Source organism: Athene noctua, chromosome 1, assembly GCF_965140245.1.
Source record: "Athene noctua chromosome 1, bAthNoc1.hap1.1, whole genome shotgun sequence".
NCBI lineage: Eukaryota > Metazoa > Chordata > Aves > Strigiformes > Strigidae > Athene > Athene noctua.
Genome location: NC_134037.1, coordinates 111,918,339 through 111,939,165, shown reverse-complemented (window position 1 = coordinate 111,939,165; position 20,827 = coordinate 111,918,339). Strand labels below are relative to the sequence as shown.

The window sequence follows — 20,827 nt, the reverse complement described above, 5'->3', positions numbered from 1 at the left end:
CTATATATTCCTTCTCTCCAACCCTCCCCTTACTTTTCCTTCTGTTCAAGGCCTCTGCATCCTCCCAGGGAGTAGAGATAACCAAAATGTCTCATGATGTCTTGCAGCAGACGTAGAAGCAGCAGCCGGGAGGGAGGGAGGGGCGCCATACACTTGTGTGCAGCCCTGCCATTCAAGCAGGGCTATCCTGTTCTCAATGAGCCTGGCTGAGGTTTTACCATTTAGTTTCTAATATTGCCTTACAAGGAACAGGAGCTAGCCAGCAGAAAGCTGCAGATCTGAGTGAGGGGCTAGGGCCCTGACCTATGGGCACAGAACTTTTTGGACCTCTATTCTAGAGGAACAAACAAAAAGCTAATGTTGACAGCTGCTGGGAATGCAGCTCTTATGGCAGGGTGAGCTGCTGTGACATGCATGGCTTGTACACATTTCTCTATGCAAAGTTTGTATTTAGGGAACACAAAAACAACTCTCTGCTAGAAATGGACATATGACATGACTTTTTTTATTATGCACAACTTGTATCATTCACAGCTTACTGGTCTGTAGTCCTAGAATGCAGTGGATACATACAGAAGCAAACTTAAATGACTTTGCATTGGCAGTGAAAATAAATCACATTTTACTGTTAAATCACACTATTCATTGCATCTCAGAAGACATAGAGGGTATAGAATAAACAATAATTCTCATATATTGAGAGCTTAAGGGTCTTCCTAATTTACATCCAAAGTGCCTGCCTTTAAGCTGAAGTCAAAAACCCACAAAGCAACAACAAAAAAGGGAGGGAGGGAGGGAGGAAGGAAAGGAGAGAAAGAACTACACATCTGAAACAGCCATAGGTTTCAGACTTGCACAGATACTGCTCTTTGGTTTTGTTTTGGGTTTTTTTTCTTTTTTTAAACTCAGCAGCCTTTGAAAAGAAAAACATAGTTAACACCAACAACTGTGTAGTTTTATATTTCAAGTCATACTTTAGCTCTTACTTTAAAAAGTGGAAAGCAAACCAACAGATCTGAAATTTACTTCAATATAGTCAGTAATTCAAGAAAGTCATGGAATACTAACAGATTTAACATTTCAGCATTGAAGCTATTAATTCAAATGATATTTCTTGCGTGGAAAAGTAATGAAATAATCAGAAAAGAACAGCAAAGGCAGCTGAGTAGCTAACAACACAGTGTTTTAGTTTGCAGTAGAAATTCTAGTTGTTTCACAGAAAGTTCATAAGGAAATAATGCCACAGTCTTAAAGTACATATACTTCAGTGAGGTTTCACCACTCTGCATCTCCAACGGCTTTTGCAAAAACATGGTCTTTACCCTCAAAGGACATCACTCCATCTTTTAAGTAGAACTTCCATTTGTTCTTACTTCGATGTATCTGATGAGAAAAACAAATCAGTGCCCCCCCTCCCCAATATATATTAGACCATTCATTTTAATTAAAAAAAAAAAAGTTTTTTTAGCAAAAAAGCAAAGGTAGCTGTGTGGCAGCTCAACATCAGCAGGAAAACAAGACAATAATGGAGCAATTTCATGAGTGTATCAGTCCCAAAATAACACTGCACCTTGCAAACAAGTATGGCTTAACTAAAATGCAGTGGTTTCCTTCTCCCATACACATTGCAAAGCAACATTGCATGCACAGAGATATTAGGATAGGGCTAAAAGCAGGAAAACTTTGCTTAAAAGCAAATACTGCCATACAAAACAGTAAGAAAGAATTTGCATATTCTGTTTCTTTTTAAAGGCCTGCAAAATGATCTATACTATAGAAAGTTTTTGTTGAATACTAGAAGAAGAAATTTTAAACATCTCCAGAAAATTCTGTGGATTTTAAGCATCAGTCTGTTTTCAAGTCCAGAAAGAAAAAAGAGGGAAAAAAAAACCAGAACAGTAATTTTGCCACCAGCATTCTTTTAAAGATAACAAGGTAATTTAATAGATAACTGTTTCCTATCTACTTTCTACTAGGCCTACATGTCGATGTCCAAGTGGAGAGCAGTGACAAGCGGTGTTCCTCAGGAGTCGGTGTTGGGACTGGTGCTGTTTAACATCTTTGTGGGTGACACAGACAGTGGGATTGAGTGCACCCTCAGCACGTTTGCTGATGACACCAAGCTGTGTGGTGCGGCCGACACGCTGGAGGGAAGGGATGTGCCATCCAGAGGGACCTGGACAGGCTGGAGAGGTGGGACCCTGCAAACCTCATGGAGTTCAACAAGGCCAAGGGCAAGGTCCTGCACATGGGTCGGGGCAATCCCAAGCACAAGTACAGGCTGGGAGATGAGTGGATTGAGAGCAGCCCTGAGGGGAAGGACTTGGGGGTATTAGTGGGTGGAAAACTGAATATGAACCAGCAACATGCACTTGCAGCCCAGAAAGCCACTTGTATCCTGGGCTGCATCAAGAGAAGCATGGCCAGCAAGTTGAGGGTGAGGATTCTCCCCCTCTACTCCCTCTTGTCAGACCCCACCTGGAATACTGAATTCAGCTCTGGGACCAACATAAGGCCATGGACCTGTTGGGAGTGGGTCCAGAGGAGGCCATGAAGATGATCAGGGGGCTGGAGCACCTCCCTTATGAGGACAGGCTGAGAGAGTTGGGGTTGTTTGGCCTGGAGAAGAGAAGGCTCCAGGGCGACATTATAGCAGCCTTAAAGTATTTAAAGGGGGCTACAGTAAAGATGGGGATGGACTTTTTACAAGAGTGTCCTGGTTTTGGCTGGGATAGGGTTAGTTTTCTTCCTAGTAGCTGGTACACTGCTGTGTTTCAGATTTAGAGCAAGAATAATGCTGATAATACACTGATGTTTTACTTGTTGCTAAGTCAAGCTTATTCCAAGTTATGGATTTTTCAGTCTCCCATGCTCTGCCAACAAACAGGTGCACAAGAAGCTGGGAGGAAGTGTAGCCAGGACAGCTGACCTGAACAAGCCAAAGGAATATTCCATACCATTGAACATCATGCTCAGTGTATAAACTGGGGGTAGTTGGCCAGGAGGGGCAGATCACTGCTCAGGGACTGTCTGAGCATCAGTCAGCAGGTGTTGAGCAACTGCATTGTTCATCACTTGTCTTTTCTTGGGTTTTATTTCTTTTTGCTATACTCATTATATTTTAGTCATTAAACTGTTCTTATCTCAACCCACAAATTTTACTTTACCCCCAAATCTCCTCCCCATTCTCCTGAACCAGCATGGTGCTTAGTTGTTGGCTGTTGTTAAACCACAACAAAGGGCATGTAGTGATAGGACAAGGGGTAATGATTTTAAACTGAGAGTAGATTTAGATGAGATATAAGGAAGACATTTTTAACTGTCAGGGTTGTGAGACAGTGGAACAGGTTGCCCAGAGCAGCTGTGACTGCCCCCTCCCTGGCAGTGTTCAAGGCCAGGTTGGACGGGGCTTTGAGCAACCGGGTCTAGTGGAAGGTGTCCCTGCCCATGGCAGGAGGGTTTGACTAGATGATCTTTAAGGTCCCTTCCAACCTAAACTATTCTATGATTCTATTAAATCTATATAGGAAAGGGGAAAGTTACCACCATCTTCCCCCAACTTCTGTAGCTGTTAATTTGTAATAACAGTTGATCTTAAACTTCCTGTAAAACATGTCCAATGCTGAACTTCCTATCAGTTGGTTTTTTTAATTTTCAACCAATTCTTCAGCTTATTACAGACAAAACTTGCTGTACATAACAATATCCACTACCTATAGCATCTGAAACAAACTGAGTTACAAGCTTCAAAACTTTGTATACCTTTTCAATACAATACAGATGCCATGGCTTAATTTCAGATGCATTTTATACACACATCCCTATAACTACATTTTCAAACGTAACTAGTTTCAGAAACACTTGATCTGTTACATTTTAGTAAAGACAATTTTCTTAGAAGCTCACTGCTAAAGCCCAGACACTGTTAAGGCAGGTCTAGTTGAACACACACAAATAATTAGTCACTTTTGAAAGAATAAAAGTCAAGGCACATTCTTAAGCAAACTACAGACATATTTTTCCATATTTGTTTCAAAATAAAATATGCACTTTTTTTTTGGTCAACTTGTAAACTGTTGACATCTAAGCGTCCAAAACAATACCAGAGGTAAAAGTACTTAATTTGATCTTCAAGAGTTCAAAATAAGGTATAATTTTAAACATTAAAATGAAGGAGAACATAACAGCCCTTAACAACTGTTTTTTCAGAAACAACAGAATTCTGGTAGAAAAATCTCTCAGCACTTCAAAAGACAAAAAAATGTAAGAGACAGTACACAAACTCCCCTTGCTATTATCCATTTCAAAACTCTTAATTCATGGCTGAAAATGCATACATGTATCCATGGAGCTGTTGACATTACTTAAAAGTTAAGGAAATAAAGATCTGTAAAGCTGCAAAAGCTTATGCAAGATTTGGTCCCCTCTTCCTTTACTAGGCCATTATAAACCCGTTGATTATCCTCATTTCAGAAAACAGCAGGTAAGTCTTCAGACTACTGTCAGCTAACTGTAATTTAAACACTCCAGTACAGCATTAGATTTTCTTTAAACAGCACTGACAGCATCCCAGACATGGATTTGCTGAAGTTATCATTTAGAATGATCAAGGAACAAAGATAAAACTATATACTGTACCTTGTCATACTGACAAACTATCACATTGTCAGTGTCAAACAAGTCTGGAGTGTCTTGTTCACTGACGTCATCACCAGAATTTAAGGGGTCCTAGAGAGTAAAGTTGTATTTTATACATTCTTTCAGAATAGGATTGAATATATTTGACATTAAACATACCTAGAACAATAAAGGTTTCCATTGCAAAAATCAAGACCTAGAGGCTACAAAGACCATGTCGCACAAAGCTCATTTATAAGTGTCTTTACATGCTTCCATTCTCAAAAACAGAAACACCCTAAAGAAAATCACAGATCAAAAAGCAAGACTGCTGACCCCAGTAACTGGAATACTAATCAGCTGGTCCAGATGCTACAAGCTGATTCTCTTGTGAATCTCTAGGGTACAAAATTGCACATCTTTAAGAAAAGCCTTTTCCTGCAAAACCTGGGCACTTGTATCACATTGTTCTCTTCTCTGTCTAATGCCCTGTGGTCCTTCAGAAGGAAAAGAAACCTAGATTTGCACCCTGATCTTAAATAAAAAGCATCACTTCATTCCACTGAGGCTAGAGTTTTACCATAAGACCTTTAATTCTTGGAAATCTTGGTATTCTAATTCATCCAATAAACAAATGGCTTCTCAACATCTCTTTCATTTGTCTATGCTCCTCATAATGAGTTCTCCAGTAATTTCTCAGCAGTACCTCCTATCTCAAGAGGTAACTTAACTATGCATTCTCTGCATTAAACTTAACAGAAATTGTTCTGGGTTCAACAACAGTCAAAATAGATACAATAGATATTGTAATGTGCTTCACAAGGCTTAAAAGTAAATTACCTCCTCAACTATATCCATTTGGGGCTCTTCATTATCACCACCACTTCTGCTAGACTCTGCGTTTGAAATACTTTCACATTCTTCATCATCATCTTCCTCATCCTCCAAAACTTCTAGATTCTCTGATTCAATAACGCCAATGAATTCATTCTCTTCCCTATCTTTTGTATGGGGTATTTCATCCTTGGGAGAAACATCACCAGTACCATCTAGCTGAATTATGCCTTCGATGTCACGGCAGCTATCCTCCTCTGATCGTAAATTAGATTCCATCTGCTCAGTAGGTTCCATCTGACAGGAATAAAAGAGACCAGAGACAGCTTGTGAATTAACACCGCATAGCCTTCGTTGTTCAGTACAAAGCCTGAAATTTTTGTTAATAAAGCAGCAAGACTGGGGCACTAAAATAAGAATTTTAAGTCCTGGCCTACTTGTAAACCCTGAGTACCTCTGCAAATCTTGTTCTTACACTTAAGTGGAATCCATGACAAATATTCCTCAGCAATACAGAAAGACATTTTTCTTAGACTTTTTAAACACTATTGTACTCAAACAACTTTTTAAGAAAAAGATGATCCAGCAGGCCTTTAGAACTTCTATTGCAAAGGTAATTCCAAAACCAAAACAAACAAACAAAAAAGGAAACAAGCTACTCCCCTGCCCACAAAACCAGCATTTTTCAAAAGTCAGGATGAACTCCTCCCTCTCCCTCAACTCAAAATGTTTTGTTTAAATAAGATATAAAAAGCTGAGAGAGACAGTAAATATTTCAGTACTTCAAGTTACTGTTCATAAAAGTGCTAGAATTCCTCAACTGAGCATTCACAGGAACATAAAAGGGCTTTAAGCTTTCAGCCATCTTCAGTTTCTCATTAAATCTTTATTGTAGCACTTAATTCACATTCACATACACCTTCTAGTTTAAGAAAATAACACTTTTGTTTTCACCTTCCATTCTTACTGTGGACAGTCTTCATCATCCTGCCATCAAAGTTCAGATGAGCAACATAACATGACTTCTATTTACAGTCATCTGTCATTACTGTCACTAAATTTGCATTTAATAAATTTGTCTCAATCACATAAACACACTACAACTCGGAAGTCAGCAAGCCAACTTCAGTCAACTTCAAACATCTGCAAATAATTTCTGGAACAAAAATTAGATGAGGTTAGGAAAGTGGCCTGTTAATTGAAATCATTCAAGTTTTCCATACAGCTCTAGCTGAATTCTAGTTTGTTCAGGATTTTTTCCCAAGGAAATACATGTCCTTCCAGATTTTCACTTATCAAATCTGACTTTTCATACTCAATACACATTCTAAGTGAAAGTTAAATGCTTTTCACACATTACAAGTTAAAACTAATCCAGTTGACCCTGCAAAAGCAATCTGCCCACAACTGAGGGCAAATATGTCCATATGCAGATTCAGTGTCCAAATGACATGGAAGTTCTCAAAGGGTCATTCATGTCTACTCAGTCACAAAAAAAAAAAATTATCCCCAAGAATAGTTAATAAATCTAATAATACCTTATATTGATCCATAACACTTTCAGCATTTTTTAATTTATATTCTCTTCAGTCCCTGTATTTCAGCAACATTTGTGACAAACTCCTAATGTCATAATAAGCAGTCAGCTACTGCTATTCAAAACAAGCTCAAGAATGAACTTTTAAATGGTAATAATTTTTATTATTATAATGTAGAGGTGCTACTTGTCACTTACAGATGTGTTTGATCACATCTCTTACAATACTTCATACAACTGTCTCCAACAGATGTATTTTCACCATCTGAGAAATAAAAGGTCTTACCTTGTCAGAGGGAGCACTGCTGTCCTGATCTTTCTGAACAGTGTTATCATCCAAACTTTTACCCGTGATAATCAGGTCAATGGTATCATCAGACACATGCTGTTGCACCAACTCCCGAGGTTCAATGTCTAACTGCCCCTCCACATCCAGCAGTACACTGCTCGAGTTTTTTGCCAAGGATTCAGCAGGAGAAAACTGTTCAGAGGATTCTGGAGTAAACACAGCTGTGTGAAGATTGCCATGCTGGGATTTTTTTGTTGAGTCTGCACACTGATTCAACACTACATTAGTTGCAAGTTGCTGCTGAACCAAGGTAGTATTGGCAGAGTTCTGCAGGTGTTTTTTTTCCACAACACGTGGCTGAAATACCGTTGTCTCTTGGACAGCAGTCTCCTGGGGTTGCAAAGTTGCAGCAGCTGCCTGGGCAGAAGATGCATTCACCTGTGCAACACTGGCAATGTTGGCTTGCAGAACTGAAGGCTGCCCAAGGGGCTGAAACACCTGATGAACAGGACGATGTGGAACACTTGCTTCTCCTGAGGCCTGTGTAACCATAACAGGCACATTTACCTTGTAGAGATGCCCTACAAAAAGAAGAGTTAAAAACTGCTTTAGCAGGTTAAATTACAGGTTCATCCAGGCCACTGTCCTGTTACCATTAATAACCAATAGCAAACACTCAACAAACCATGAGAAACAGGATATTTACAAAGCAGTACTTTCCGCAAGCACAATTTCAGCCTTTGAAAACCAAGCATTCAGAGGCTTTTAGAGTCAGAGCTTTCATCCAGACCATCATGTTTAATACCTCTGTTTGGTTTTGGCCTCCACAATACCCTGTGGCAATAAGTTCAATCATTTAATTACATACTGGATTAAAAAAAAAAAGGAGAATCCTGGTTTGAATTTGTTTCAATGTCATTTCAGAAACTAAGGAATACAAGATAAAACAGTAAACTGCCCCATATCTATAGGGACAGTTCCCTCCTTGAAGGACCTTTAGGTATCCCCTCCAAAACAACTGCCTAGTTTAGGGTGGGGTTTTTTTAAAAAAAAAAAAAAAAAAAAAAGACTGCTAGTTTATCTATCCTCTCATCATATGAAAACCACTCCAAATACTGAATCCTTAAAGTTATTACTACCAGTGTTAGAATTAAGACGCCAGAGCTGAGTTCTGAATTTCATTTAATTATTCTTTTCCCCACACACATGTTTACACACAGAGTCACTGACACAGCCTATAGGTCTCAGAACTTTAGGAATACCTGAAATAGTTACCTAGTGCCATTAGTTCTCATCGAAGAACAGCTGTCTGAGGAAAGAGTCTATCTAAAATAATCCTTTCGCTCATCACACCCTAAGCAGTACAAGCACATTTTTGTACAGGCAGTTTCATCAGAAAGAAGGTTAATAAATGGTTGGATTTTATTTGAATAAGAAATCTATTTCATTCTGAAGCACCAGAATGCCTTTACCTTTTTAAAACATGCAAGATTGTCCCTTATATTGGAGGAGATCCTTTGTCAGTCCAGACATAGGTAACACATTTGTGAGCAGTTGTGAAATAAAAAAAATGGCATCACCTGGCAGCCCATGTTAACTGATCTTGTGAGTTTACACAACTGACACACTAACTAATCAATGTAATTGCTTCCCCCATGCAGGAATTACAAAAAGAAACTACAAAGGAAGAAGAGGATAACTGGCTCTACCCACCTATACTTTAATTTCACATTTGTTTTATCTACTGTACTTAGAACCACCTTTCAATATCCACATAGTCAATGCCCTGTAACATTTTACATCCCCTCTTTAATCTTACCAGATGTTGTCTGTAGCGTCACTCCAGCCGGTACAGGATAACCAATACCCGAAGGGAGAGTAAGAGTTGTACCCACTCGTGAAGCACCCTAGATACACGACAGATTTATTAAGAAATAGTGCATACTTTATCTCCTAGGGCCTTAATGTCACATGTAACATATCCAGATGAAACAGGGATGAGGGCCTTTTTGTGATCATCTTTACTGAAGAGTTGCTTCAGACTTCTGAGATTTACAGATAAGGAGTATTCTGTATTGACAGCGTAATGACTATCCCTAAGTGTTTCCTATTTTCCAGTTATCACATTCTCTTTTTGTTAACAGAACTCTTTCCTGTAGCCCCTCAATGTAGACACCATCCAGAAAGGTGTTTTTCCCACTCAGAGCCACTTTTACCTAAGCTTATGTATTACTCCACACAGCACAGATGCCTTCCCTCAGCCTTCACTTCACATTCTTTTTCTCTCAAGGAAAGCAGAGTTGGATATACAGCTCCCTTTCAAACTAGCTGTTCTGGGGAAATCCAAATTTTACATCAGGAAACTTGCATGTTACACAAACATCTTCCCAATATTATATTTCGATTGGCAAGCTCATTAGCTTGAGGCTCAGGAGGCACTCAATAAGTTCATTAAGGTCTGACAATTAACAGCCCCTCCGCAAACAATTTTTGTCATGCTGAGTTCAGAACCTGTCAACTCTAAAACCACTCCTTTTCTTCTAGACAAGTTCTATACCTTGCAGATAATGCTGCTCTCAGTTTCACTAGTGCTAGCATCTCCTAACTGCATTATTTTCACACCCAGTAATAAAATACAAAAAAAATTAAAATGGATCTGTAGATGTGCATTTCCACTACACTTCCATCCTATGGGCTAAATAGATCCAGCCATGTCTTTCAACACACTCTGGCTGCAATGCTTGCAAAGCCAACTGTCCTTTTTCACTCAAACAGAAACAGCAGAGTGACAGCTCTCCCTCTGCAGACTCTTAATTTGTATGTTTTTCATCAAAAAGAAGGGGGAGGGGGGGCGGGGCGGGGCGGAGGGGTAGCAGTAACAACACTGAGTTTCTTCAGCTGTTGATTATCTCTCAGCAGGACTCCTGCTCCCTTGCCTACTATACCATATTGCACAGATGAAACTGTCATGAGAAATGCTACTTTTTCATTCCCTAAATTCTGTCCTAAAGCATCTATACATGGAAAATATTTAATACTTGCCTCCCCTTAAGCCTATTAACAAATGACAAACAATAATTTAAAATTTGGAATAATCAAAATCGAAATAAAATGTCACTACAGCTACATACCAGGTCTGCTGCCACAAAATGCTGAAAACTTCTACCAGTTGGGATGATTAAAGAAGCTATACCAAAAAAAAAAAAAAGCCACTTTACAAAAACCATGAATTTATTGGACACAGTTGATCTTTCAGTAATGTACAGCAAGAACTGCTGAAACTAAAGCAATCTAACTTCAGTTCATACTCATTAGATCAACAAACGTGAGCACATCTAGGTAAGGCTCCTGAATATACTTCCCTTTATGTTGCTTCAAGCTTATGCTGTACCCAAGGGGGAGAGGTTATACCCTGAATTTATAAAACTTACATCTTGCTAAAAGTTGGTCTTTAAGATTTTTTTGTTTTAATAGTTCTATTTAATTATTTGATCTAAGTTGCACCATAAAAATTAAGCATGACATTTCTATTTATTACATCAACTAGAAGCACAGATGTACAATATGCTACCACTTTTAACATGAAAAAGAACATATACGCAAAATTTATTGACTCATCGACAAGTATTTTTCTGCACCAGAACAAATCCAGTGATGCTAATAGTAGGAACAGTAGGGCAGGATTTTCCAAAGCACTCAATACTGACTTCAGTGGGAGAAGATAAGCCAAAAGGAAAATTTTCCCAGGCTTCAAGAAGCAAACAATTTAGGTAGCCCTAATTACTCTGAAAATCTCTAGTCATAGGACAGTTCAAATCCTACTTTTTTTTTTTAAAAAAGGGCGCTCACTGGCTTCAACAGACTTTTGCCTTAGTGTTGCCCTTCCAAAATTTAGGAGTAACAAGGTAGAGCTCATTAAATATAAAGCCCCCAACAGCAAACCAACCCAAAAGTATATTCCCTTTAACCACATGAAATAGATATAATATCTGTCTCCAAAACCAGTACATTCAACTATGAAGACTGTGTAAAAAAAAAAAAAAAAAAAAAAAAAAAGAGATGAAGCGTGCCTGCCCAACCTTGAAGTGCACTACAACACAGATTTACATCCTTTATGGGTAAAGGTCCTAATGGCCTCTCACATGGGGAGAGGTCTCAGCTGAACTCTACCATACCATTAACACAGTGGTCAGCTGGACTTAATTGAGAAGAACAGGTCCTGATGTCAGAGGCTGTGTCAAGCACGTCTCTGCAACAGGAATACTGCTTTTAGGAAAACTAACTGAAAGACAAACCAAAAAACTCCCATTCTTCTGTTTGAGCAAGGGATTATATTTTAACAAGTGCAGAATCAGATTAAACTCCAACATGACAGCAGAGCTGCATGACACAAACGTGCCCTATAACCTCTGCCCACATCATGCCACACATTAAAAGGGGAAGAGAAAGCTTAACCCTACTGGTAAATTTACAATTGAAGGGCCACACTTCTGGACTGCAGACAAGAAAGCTAAAATTCTCTTCATGTTTTGCTACTGGAGATAAGCAGCAGATCAAGAGTATGTAGACATAATTGCATTAGCTTACCAAAATTTAATTTGTCCTTTATTGGTCAAATTCTCCTTTCAAGTAACTACTGTTCCTCATCATGCTAGACATATACATAAGCATCACAAACCAAGATTAATGCAGCACCTTCAAGTCTTCCAAAAAGGTTCTTGAGTTACTGAGCTATTCCTAAATCGCATCTGTTGTGTTCAACAACATCTGACCTGCTGAAGTCTGCAGAACGTGGTGAAAATTGTATGGCAACTGCAGGGTAAACTGTGGACAATGCTGGCTGTGTCTGAAGAAGCCTTCTGTTGCTTTAGACTGCATCACCTTGGTTTCCCAAAGCTGCAGAAAGATTATTATTAAGGTCAACAGAGATCAGCTTTAAAAACAAAACACATCTAAAATGATAATCAGATATTCCTAGTTTTTCCAAAAGTAAATTGACTGATTCTATCCAATAAACATGGTAGCAATCACTACTGAATTTCAACATTCAGCAGTCCAATGCATACTTAGAAGAATATATATAACTCTCATTTAGGGCAAAAGTTTGTATGTTTTGGAGGGCAAAGAAATGGACAGGTACATCATCTCAAAAGAAAAAAACCCACACAACTTCTATTAATGCAGGGGAACCCAACAAACCTGCTTCAAGTCTTTCAGAACCTGTTCCTCTAAACCCTCTTCTGCAAAGAGCTCCCGCACACCTTCAATCACATCTTCGATAATGGACTTGTATAGTTTAGGCTGCATAAAAAGCCCCCAAAATATTTTCAAGTTAAGATAAACATCAAGTCATTTGAAAGGATAGCACAAAGTCTAATCTCGCTGCGTGAACTACTGTTACAAACTGAACAGCATGAACAAACCAGTGTAATAAACTGAATACTCTGTCAAGTGCAAATGTCTGCAAGTCCACTCATGCTTTTAAATCTGACATCCCTGGGAACAGACAACTCTGGAAAAATACTGGATTTGAGCCTCAAGTGACTGGTTTCTGCAGGCTACAGAAATGCTTAAGAAAATCCTAGAAAGACTGCAAAAACAATTGCTATGCTGTATTTTCAAACAACCATGTCTAAAATGTCAGTTTAAAACTGACATTTACTGCTTACTATCATTCTAATGTTATAGCCCCTAACTTAAAGACCAATCAACAATACAAGCTACTAAAAATTACATGTGCCAGTTCTATCAGAAGCATAATATAAGTAACCTGCAAGACATAATAGATTTTTTTGTTCTTTGTGATAATACTCTGATGCTGTATGGTAGTTTAGTTATGGAAATTTTAACACTACAGTTATCAATGCATATCATTCATGTTATATTACAATAGGACTCCCAACACATTTCATTCCTTCTTCTGCCCATGTCAGTGATTAAATCCTAATCCTCCAGTCAGACCTAGATGACAGACACACACAAGCTTCAAGATTCATCCACCCACATGCAACTGTAAGATAATGAACTTTTAGCAATTTAAAGCTTATTAATCTTGACTATCATTACCACCAGAATAGCTTAAACAGGGTGAAAGGTGAAGCTGAGATTTTTATGAAACCTTAGAAGATTCCAGGATTAATTTATACTTTTCTAATTTAACATCAAATTAATATTTTACTACTCTAAAGTTGTTCTAGACTCCAGATGATAAACAAACAAACAAAAAAAAATCTGCTATGAAGTAACAAGCTTTTGCAAAAAGCTATCAGCACAACATAATGGTACTTTAAAATAACCATACTCATGTATGATTTCTTATAGGAAGTTATAGATCTCCAAGAAATCCCCCAGCACATAGGAAGACAAGAAGGAGAAAAAAATTTATTCTTGTACCACTACACTAAAAGATGAAGCCTAGCCCGTATGCCAAATGCTTTGCCTTCACTGTTAATCCAGAAGAGAAACTGAAATTAAATCTTTCAGAGGCCTATTCCTGTCTGCAGGATTCTCAAGCTACAGTGACTACAACTTTTTTGTTATGCTATATAAAAACTGTACATAGCAACCGTAAATTCAAACACTACATGCTTCCACATTAGGGAAAAACAGCTACAGTGCAGACATTACTGTACTCCGGCCTTATCCCTTTACACACAGGCTCTCCTTCACCAGAACCAGGCCGTTCATGTCGGGAACCGCCAGCGCCAGCAGCGACCAAACTCCCGTTGTCTTTGCATAGAGCGGGGTGGCGGGGAGAGGCTCATCAGCACCCCACTTCCACACAGGAAGTCTGGAAGGGAAGCCTCCGAGGCTTCCCTGGGTTAACCGGCATCTGCAGGAGCACCTGAACTCCCCCCTAAGGAGAGGCGGCAGCAGATGAAACCCGGAGGGGAGTAAAAGCCGCCACCTTTCTCCCTGACACCACTAAGCTCTCACAGCGTCCCCCCTGCACACTGGAGCGACCCAGTGGCTCACACCGATCCCTGACACGACACTTTCGCCCACAAAACACTTCTTTTTTAACACCACACCCCCAAAATAACGGCTTTCGAGGTCACCCCTGGGCTTCCCGCGCCAGGGAACCGCGGGCGGCTCCCAGGAACCCTCCTGGGGCTTCCGCAGCCGGCACCACCTCCCGCCGGGCCCGGGGGAGGCGATTGCCCCGGCCCCGGCCTCTCCCTCCCGCACAGAGGGGCAGCCAGACCCCGCCGGGCCACGGGCAGCCCCGAAGCCCAGGCTACGCGCTGCGGGACCGGGACCGGGACCGGGACCAGGACCGAGGTCGCCGCTGCCCCTCACCACGGGGTTAACGTGAGCCATGGCGGCGGCGGCCGCCATCAGCCCGCCCCTCCGCCTTAAGGCGCCGTTGCCACGGCGACGCGGCCTGCCCGCCGCCGGCCCCGCCCGGGCCCTACTCTGCCGGCGGGCTCCCGCCTTTCCTCCCTGTCCCTGAAACGCCCCGTGCGGCGCCACACGTTGGGGCGTAACCGGGCACTCGGTACTAAACGCGGGTGTTTTCTTTCAGTTCGCGAGACCAAGAAGAGGGACCCGCCGCTGCACCAAGTGCAAGGCCCCCGAGGGGCCCGGAGCGCCCTTCGGACCTGAGGTCTGGCCTGAAACTTCAGCCTTGTGAGCACAGGGGAAAGGAGGCCTTGTGTGGAGAAGCACAGTTGCCCCGTGGTGTGAAAATATACCTAGAAAAACTGGCTACAAAAGCATTTTATTTTACACTAATAAACTCTGAAGTCGTTATTATCTCATAAACAGGGAGAAAGCTGAAGCTACCAGTTAAGTAGCAGCAATCTGGTACAACTACCCAAATTATTGCTTACATTTGCAGCAATCTGTTCAATGTTAATAGAGAGATTTACCAATTTAGCAGTTACTCATCTGGAAAAAATGTTTGTTAATCTCATATATGTAGGAGAATATATACTCTGGTCTTTATACACCTTCTGTCTGTACATGGATTGGTGTTGCCCTGATAATTCTGAGAACCTAGAAACATCATCTTTTCATTTCTTTTTCTGTTTTTCATTAGCTATGCATTTACAGTGCTACTTGGCTTGTGAAGAGGAGACTCACCCGTTAAGCTTTAATTTTTAAGGCTGACTTACACATCCTGAAAAATGAAAATATTTTAATGAAAATGCTGACAGACCCTTAATTATATAGCTAGCCTAACACCTACAACAACAAAAAAGAAGCAACATCCATAATAATATTGTAAGTTGCGTTTTCATGAGTGAGACAAATGCAATTTGCCGTTGAAGTAATTTTGCTCTACAACAAAATATGTTTAATGACAGAGTCTGGGTCTTGAATTAAACAGCAGTTGCATATTCAGCTGTTCTGTATGCACTGCATCATAAGGAAAAGGCAAGCCATGTTGCTATGCTTATAGAATAATTTAAATAATAAAATGGGTTTTTTTTACAACACAGTGCTCATTTGAAACTGTCTGGGATAGTGCATACCAAGACCGTCATTATTATTCTCCTGTCTGGTTAGTCCTGTGGTGTTAGCAGAGATAGCAGGAAGAAGTTGCAGCTTTCAGGAGCGCGCTGGGCCCTGAAGGTTGCAGATGGTGATCCTGCAGCTGGCTGCGACTCACACATCAGGCAGATAAACTTGATGCAGAGCCATCTATCTGCCAGCATATTGTACAGCGGTTTTAGAAAAGTGGAAGTGCAGAAAGATTTATAGATTATTTCCCTGCTTTCTACCACTCTTTGTTTATCTAGGGATTACAACGTGCCTTGAAATTGGAACAATCTGTATGCCTAACTTCAAAAAGAAAGAGAGGTTGGGAAGCTTGATACCAAAGGACTTCTCAGCTATCTCAGATAGTGGTCGGGTTACTTTGACTATGTCCACATGAACATTTGCAGTCCAAAGCAAACAATTTTCACCTGCACTTCAGGATGACAGTGTGTTTCTGTATTTGCATATACAAGCACATCCTCCAGCACAAGGCACTGTGGGCATACTCCATGTCGCCAAGGTCAACGTGTCCACACTCCAGTCGTGAAGGTCAACGTGTCAGCTCCCTTCATGCAAGGGACAGCAGGCTAAGCCTACTTGATAGTACGCAGCTATCACTGAGGAGAAAGTAAAAACTGGGAATACAACTCTCCAAACTGCACAGGGAGGTTGCAGAGAGTGCTTCCTGCTAACCAAGGCGCTTATGCTTTCATCTGAGGTTTAGCAGCATACTTTCTAAAATTTCTTTTACAAATTCTTAGAGAAGGTGTCTTTTCATCCCAGCACTGTGAGCAGTGTCAACTGAACAGCATGAAAACCTGGTATACACTGAAAAAATTCAATCATCTTCTCTAAGCAAGAAAAAAATATTAAAATCACTGAATAGCATTACTCATACTGACTGGCTAGCTTTGATATTGGTGATCTTAACATAGCATCAGTGTCCTGCAGTATAAAGCGCAACCCTATAGTGATTTTCATGCTTTTGGATTAACATTTTAACATTTAACCCCACTTTGAAGAGAAGAAACTGAGGTACAGACACACCAGATATCTTGCCCAAGCTCACAAATGGCAGTCCGGAGCAGCATCCAGGTTTCGCCAGTCTTGGATCAGCTTCCAATCCAGCTCTCCCCGTTGAGGTCTCTTTAACAGCTTGCAAGAGTTTCAAAAGTCAGGCTATTGAAAAGATTAGCATGCTGTTCAAACTCCCCTAATTTTTCAGGGGTTTTGTCAGCCTTTGGGATAGTGCTGCCTAAGGGCACCTCAAACATTCGTTTACTGGACAGGTTTTAATTTGTAATTATTTATACTCCTCTTGGTACATGATGTCTAGAGAAGATTTATTTTTGGATGATGAACCTTTATTAATCATTTTTTTAAAAATACCATTTTCAGATGCCTTCCCTCTCGAAACAGAGAGCCCTCAGCAAACTCAGATGCTTGGTGATGAATGCCCTCTTCTGTTCAAATCCAGCATTGCTGCTGTAGAGGAACATGGCTACTCAGCCGCGGGACTGCAGAATTCTTTCTCAGGTCGTATTTTACAAATACCATCTTGCCCTTCTTTCCAAGTAAAAGCAATCATTCTTAGGAGGAACCGGCTGCAGATTGCAGGCAGTCCTCATGGAGATGCCTTGACACGGACAGAACTGTGATTTCATTTTAAAGATATTCTCTAACATGCTCCCTTTGTTTTTAGCTGTTGACTCATAGATATACAGCACTCTAGTCTCATAACCAATTTTATTAACAGCGTGATTTTGTTATAAGCGCCATAATTTCTGTCGGAGTTCTGAGACAGATAACGCTGGGACCTGTGATTTATTCCTCTTTCATTTATCATGTGTGACTCCTGTTTCTTCAAGGGCCTCTCCTTTTCTACCTGATTTAAACCACTTTATCAGAGAAACCATAGAAAGAGCTGTCCCTTAATTCAATTTAATGACAAATTTTCACGACATTGGGTGGTGTAAGAAGGGCTCTGACCTGTACAAACTGCTCTATAAAATTGGCAGTCCTGATGGATTGAATATACTGAACAGTACTGCATATCTCAGCTCCTTGATAAGCCCTGAGACTTGTGTAGTATTAGCAAGCCTAATTAAGGATGAAATAAGCCTTACTGCTCCTAAATACTCACCCTGATACATATGCCTTATGTGGAGAGAAAGCCTCAAAGGAAAACAGCAGCCACCAGCCACTTCACTGTCCTTATTCGTGTCCGCTTTCTACCACACTCCTGCCGGTGCCCAGCTCGTTTGTCTCCTGTTCGCTCACCTCCTTTGCTGTCGGCCTTGTTTCCCCGCAAGTGACATACAGATGTTCTGTAGCACCCTCTTTCCCCAGAGAAACCCCAACCTCCTGCTGTGTGTCCCCAAGAAAAGCCCCAGTCTAGCTCCCTCTTCTTTTATCAACTGTCTTTGCCCTCATGACTCTCTAAGTCTCTTCCCTGCTATCTTGTTTCACCCCCCTTCACCAGTGATTGAAATCCCCCCCCTCCTCACCTGTCTGTAATTGCCTGTTCCTGGGCTCCCCTGCCCCAGTGGAGAGGGACTAGCTGCAGGGACATGCAGAACCACACAGAGGCAGGGTGCAGTGCCAGACTAAATGCCAGAACCATCATTTCTCCTTATTTGAATTAGCTGCTGGAAATTCATAGTCGAGCAGACGACTGCAGAGGCCCAGCAGTTTTAGTGTGAAGTTAAATAAGAGCAGAGCAGCATGTTTTGGTCAAGGCCAATTTGCTCTGTCTAACTTTGCATTTGGTAATTTGGAGAGGAATAAAGCTGAGCAACCACAGTAGCCCCTTTCACCAGCAGTGGGTCTTGCAGCATCAGCCATACCACAGAAATCATCCAGCAAGTGACTTTGAGAGACAGGTTGAAGCACAGCTTAGCAGTCAGGGTCTCCTTTTTACTGCCTAATTGATACCAATTTAACTCTACTGAAGAATAACTCAGATGCATGGAGACAACCTGCATTGCCATATTGGGTCTTGAAAGCATTTACATGAGGACCCCGGTATTTGCTCAAGGTCATCTTCCTGACCTTCCCTTTCTGAGCAAATGTGGCTCCCACTATCCTAATACTTGACTGTACAAACCTTTTCACTCTTTGTCTTCCTACCTCCCCCCAGTTCTACTTTTGTGTAGATCTGCCTGTAGATCTGCCTGCACACCCCTTTTGACATTAGATATTCAGATGTGATTAGATATTCAGTAAGAGCTTCCCGTGAAGGGGGCTAAAACAGCCTTTCACCTTTTCTCTCCAGGCAGTGGATGGCTCCCTCCATTTCAGATGAGCTGTCATCCAAATCCTGGTGTCAGTACTTACATTTAGGCAGTAAAATCTACTCAACATTACAGATGACTTGAAAGATGGATATCCCTCCCTAGAGAGCAGTCCAGCAAGGTTACAGCGGTAGCTTACCTCTGGGTATCATCAGGTTAATGCCTGAGTTCTTGCTTTAAATCCTCCCTGTTCCACTGCTGGGTTTTATTTGATATTTTCATTGCATGTCCTATAGCATAACTGTGTCACTGGTCCCTTGCATGAACGAGATCTTCCCATCCAGGGAGATAGGTGACTGTTACCGACAGCTGCACAGATGTGAGGCAGGGATGCTACAGACAGACTGAGCAAGTTCTGCTTGGGGTACAATGGCAGCACGTACTGTATGAAAGCAGGGCCAGCTGCACGGCATTGGTGCTGCCCATGGCAGGCCACAGGCAGGCACCGGCTTGGCTTGTTTGGATAGGGCACCTTGCACTGTGCCCCATGGGTCTCACAGCTACCTCGCTGTGTCTCCTATGGCCCTGCCCATGTCACCTCTTCTTCAGCTGCTCCTGCCTCCTCCTCCCCCCCACCCCAGGAGAGCCTTCAGTTCATTCCCCCCCCACACACACAGCTATTTGCAACTTTGTTCTCAATACCTTCCCTTGAAGGCTCTTCTCTGCATGGGTTCCTCGCTGCTTTTCTCTTTCAGTCCCTTTTTTAGGTAAACTTTTCACCTTGACTTAGAGAGGTAGCAGTTCTTCATAGCCCTTGCAAACAAGCTCTGCCCGCTGCCATTTCCTTCTGCCACCTCCCTGCTCACTCCCTGCCTCCTCCTCTTACCTCCATTGCCAGTCACTCATTGTGGGTCTCTTCTGCTCCCAGCATGTCGCCACTTCTGATTTTTTCCCCATCAGACTTTTGTTATTGAATACGGAAATGGAAGTGAAAGTTATTCTATATTATACTGAAACGGCCATCACAATGCAATACAATGCTAGACTGTAGCTACCCACAACCTGAAATACCATGCTGTGTTTTGAGGGATGGCAGAGCAGAATTTGAGCCGATTCTTCATTTGTTTCTATCAGTAAGGCTTCAGCAGGGAGCATGAACATCACTTACAACATGTTATGACTGTTATTGTAAAAAATTACAGGTTGTTTTTACTAAGGAAAGAACATGGCTATAAAATAACACATACTAGGCATCGCACATACAAAGCAACTGTCCCAAAAATAAATGTTTTTACTTGTATTCTAGCAATTTACCATCTTACTTTTTCATGTACCTAAATCATATTGTTCACTCATACTTTTAAACACTGCAAATTGTTTAAGCTCTGGAAGGGGACTATACTTGTTAGTCACCTGCTTTCCATTTGCAGGTGCTCACTGAAGGATAGAACACAGATGAAGTGAAAATGAATGTTAACTGTATTTCCCAGTGTTTCCCAGAATAGCTGACGGGTTTGCTACAGAGGCAGCAGCACAGGACAGTTGGCACTGTTATTTTGTACTTTAAGCCCATTCTTTGAATGCTGCCCCACAAACCTCTGCCTTATTTCCCCACAGAAATTTCACTATTTCCCTAGTAACAGCTCATTTGAAGAACTGACTTTGAAATTTGTGAGTCTTCAACAGTTGTTGCTATATTATATTCAAATATCCCAGAGAGATGAGAGGAAGTACTCAATAGGAAAAAACACAGTATTCTTTGGCTTACTATTGTTATGTAAATAAGGCAGGAAAAGGGCCTGCCATAAATGATCATTAATGGCATATAGTACA

At 41.1% G+C, this 20,827-nt stretch overlaps 1 protein-coding gene across 1 annotated transcript; it reads right to left on the bottom strand.

Moving 5' to 3' along the window:
- Positions 1-1,162: 1,162 nt before the first annotated feature.
- Positions 1,163-14,603, bottom strand: GTF2A1L (general transcription factor IIA subunit 1 like). Its single transcript, XM_074897399.1, has 9 exons — positions 14,577-14,603; positions 12,477-12,578; positions 12,050-12,173; positions 10,409-10,464; positions 9,097-9,184; positions 7,275-7,858; positions 5,458-5,748; positions 4,639-4,728; positions 1,163-1,383 (listed from the first exon to the last, which is right to left on the bottom strand). Exons 1-9 carry the CDS (start codon positions 14,595-14,597, stop codon positions 1,276-1,278), a joined length of 1,464 nt encoding a protein of 487 aa, XP_074753500.1. The 5' UTR covers positions 14,598-14,603; the 3' UTR covers positions 1,163-1,275.
- Between the last annotated feature and the right edge of the window lie 6,224 nt (positions 14,604-20,827).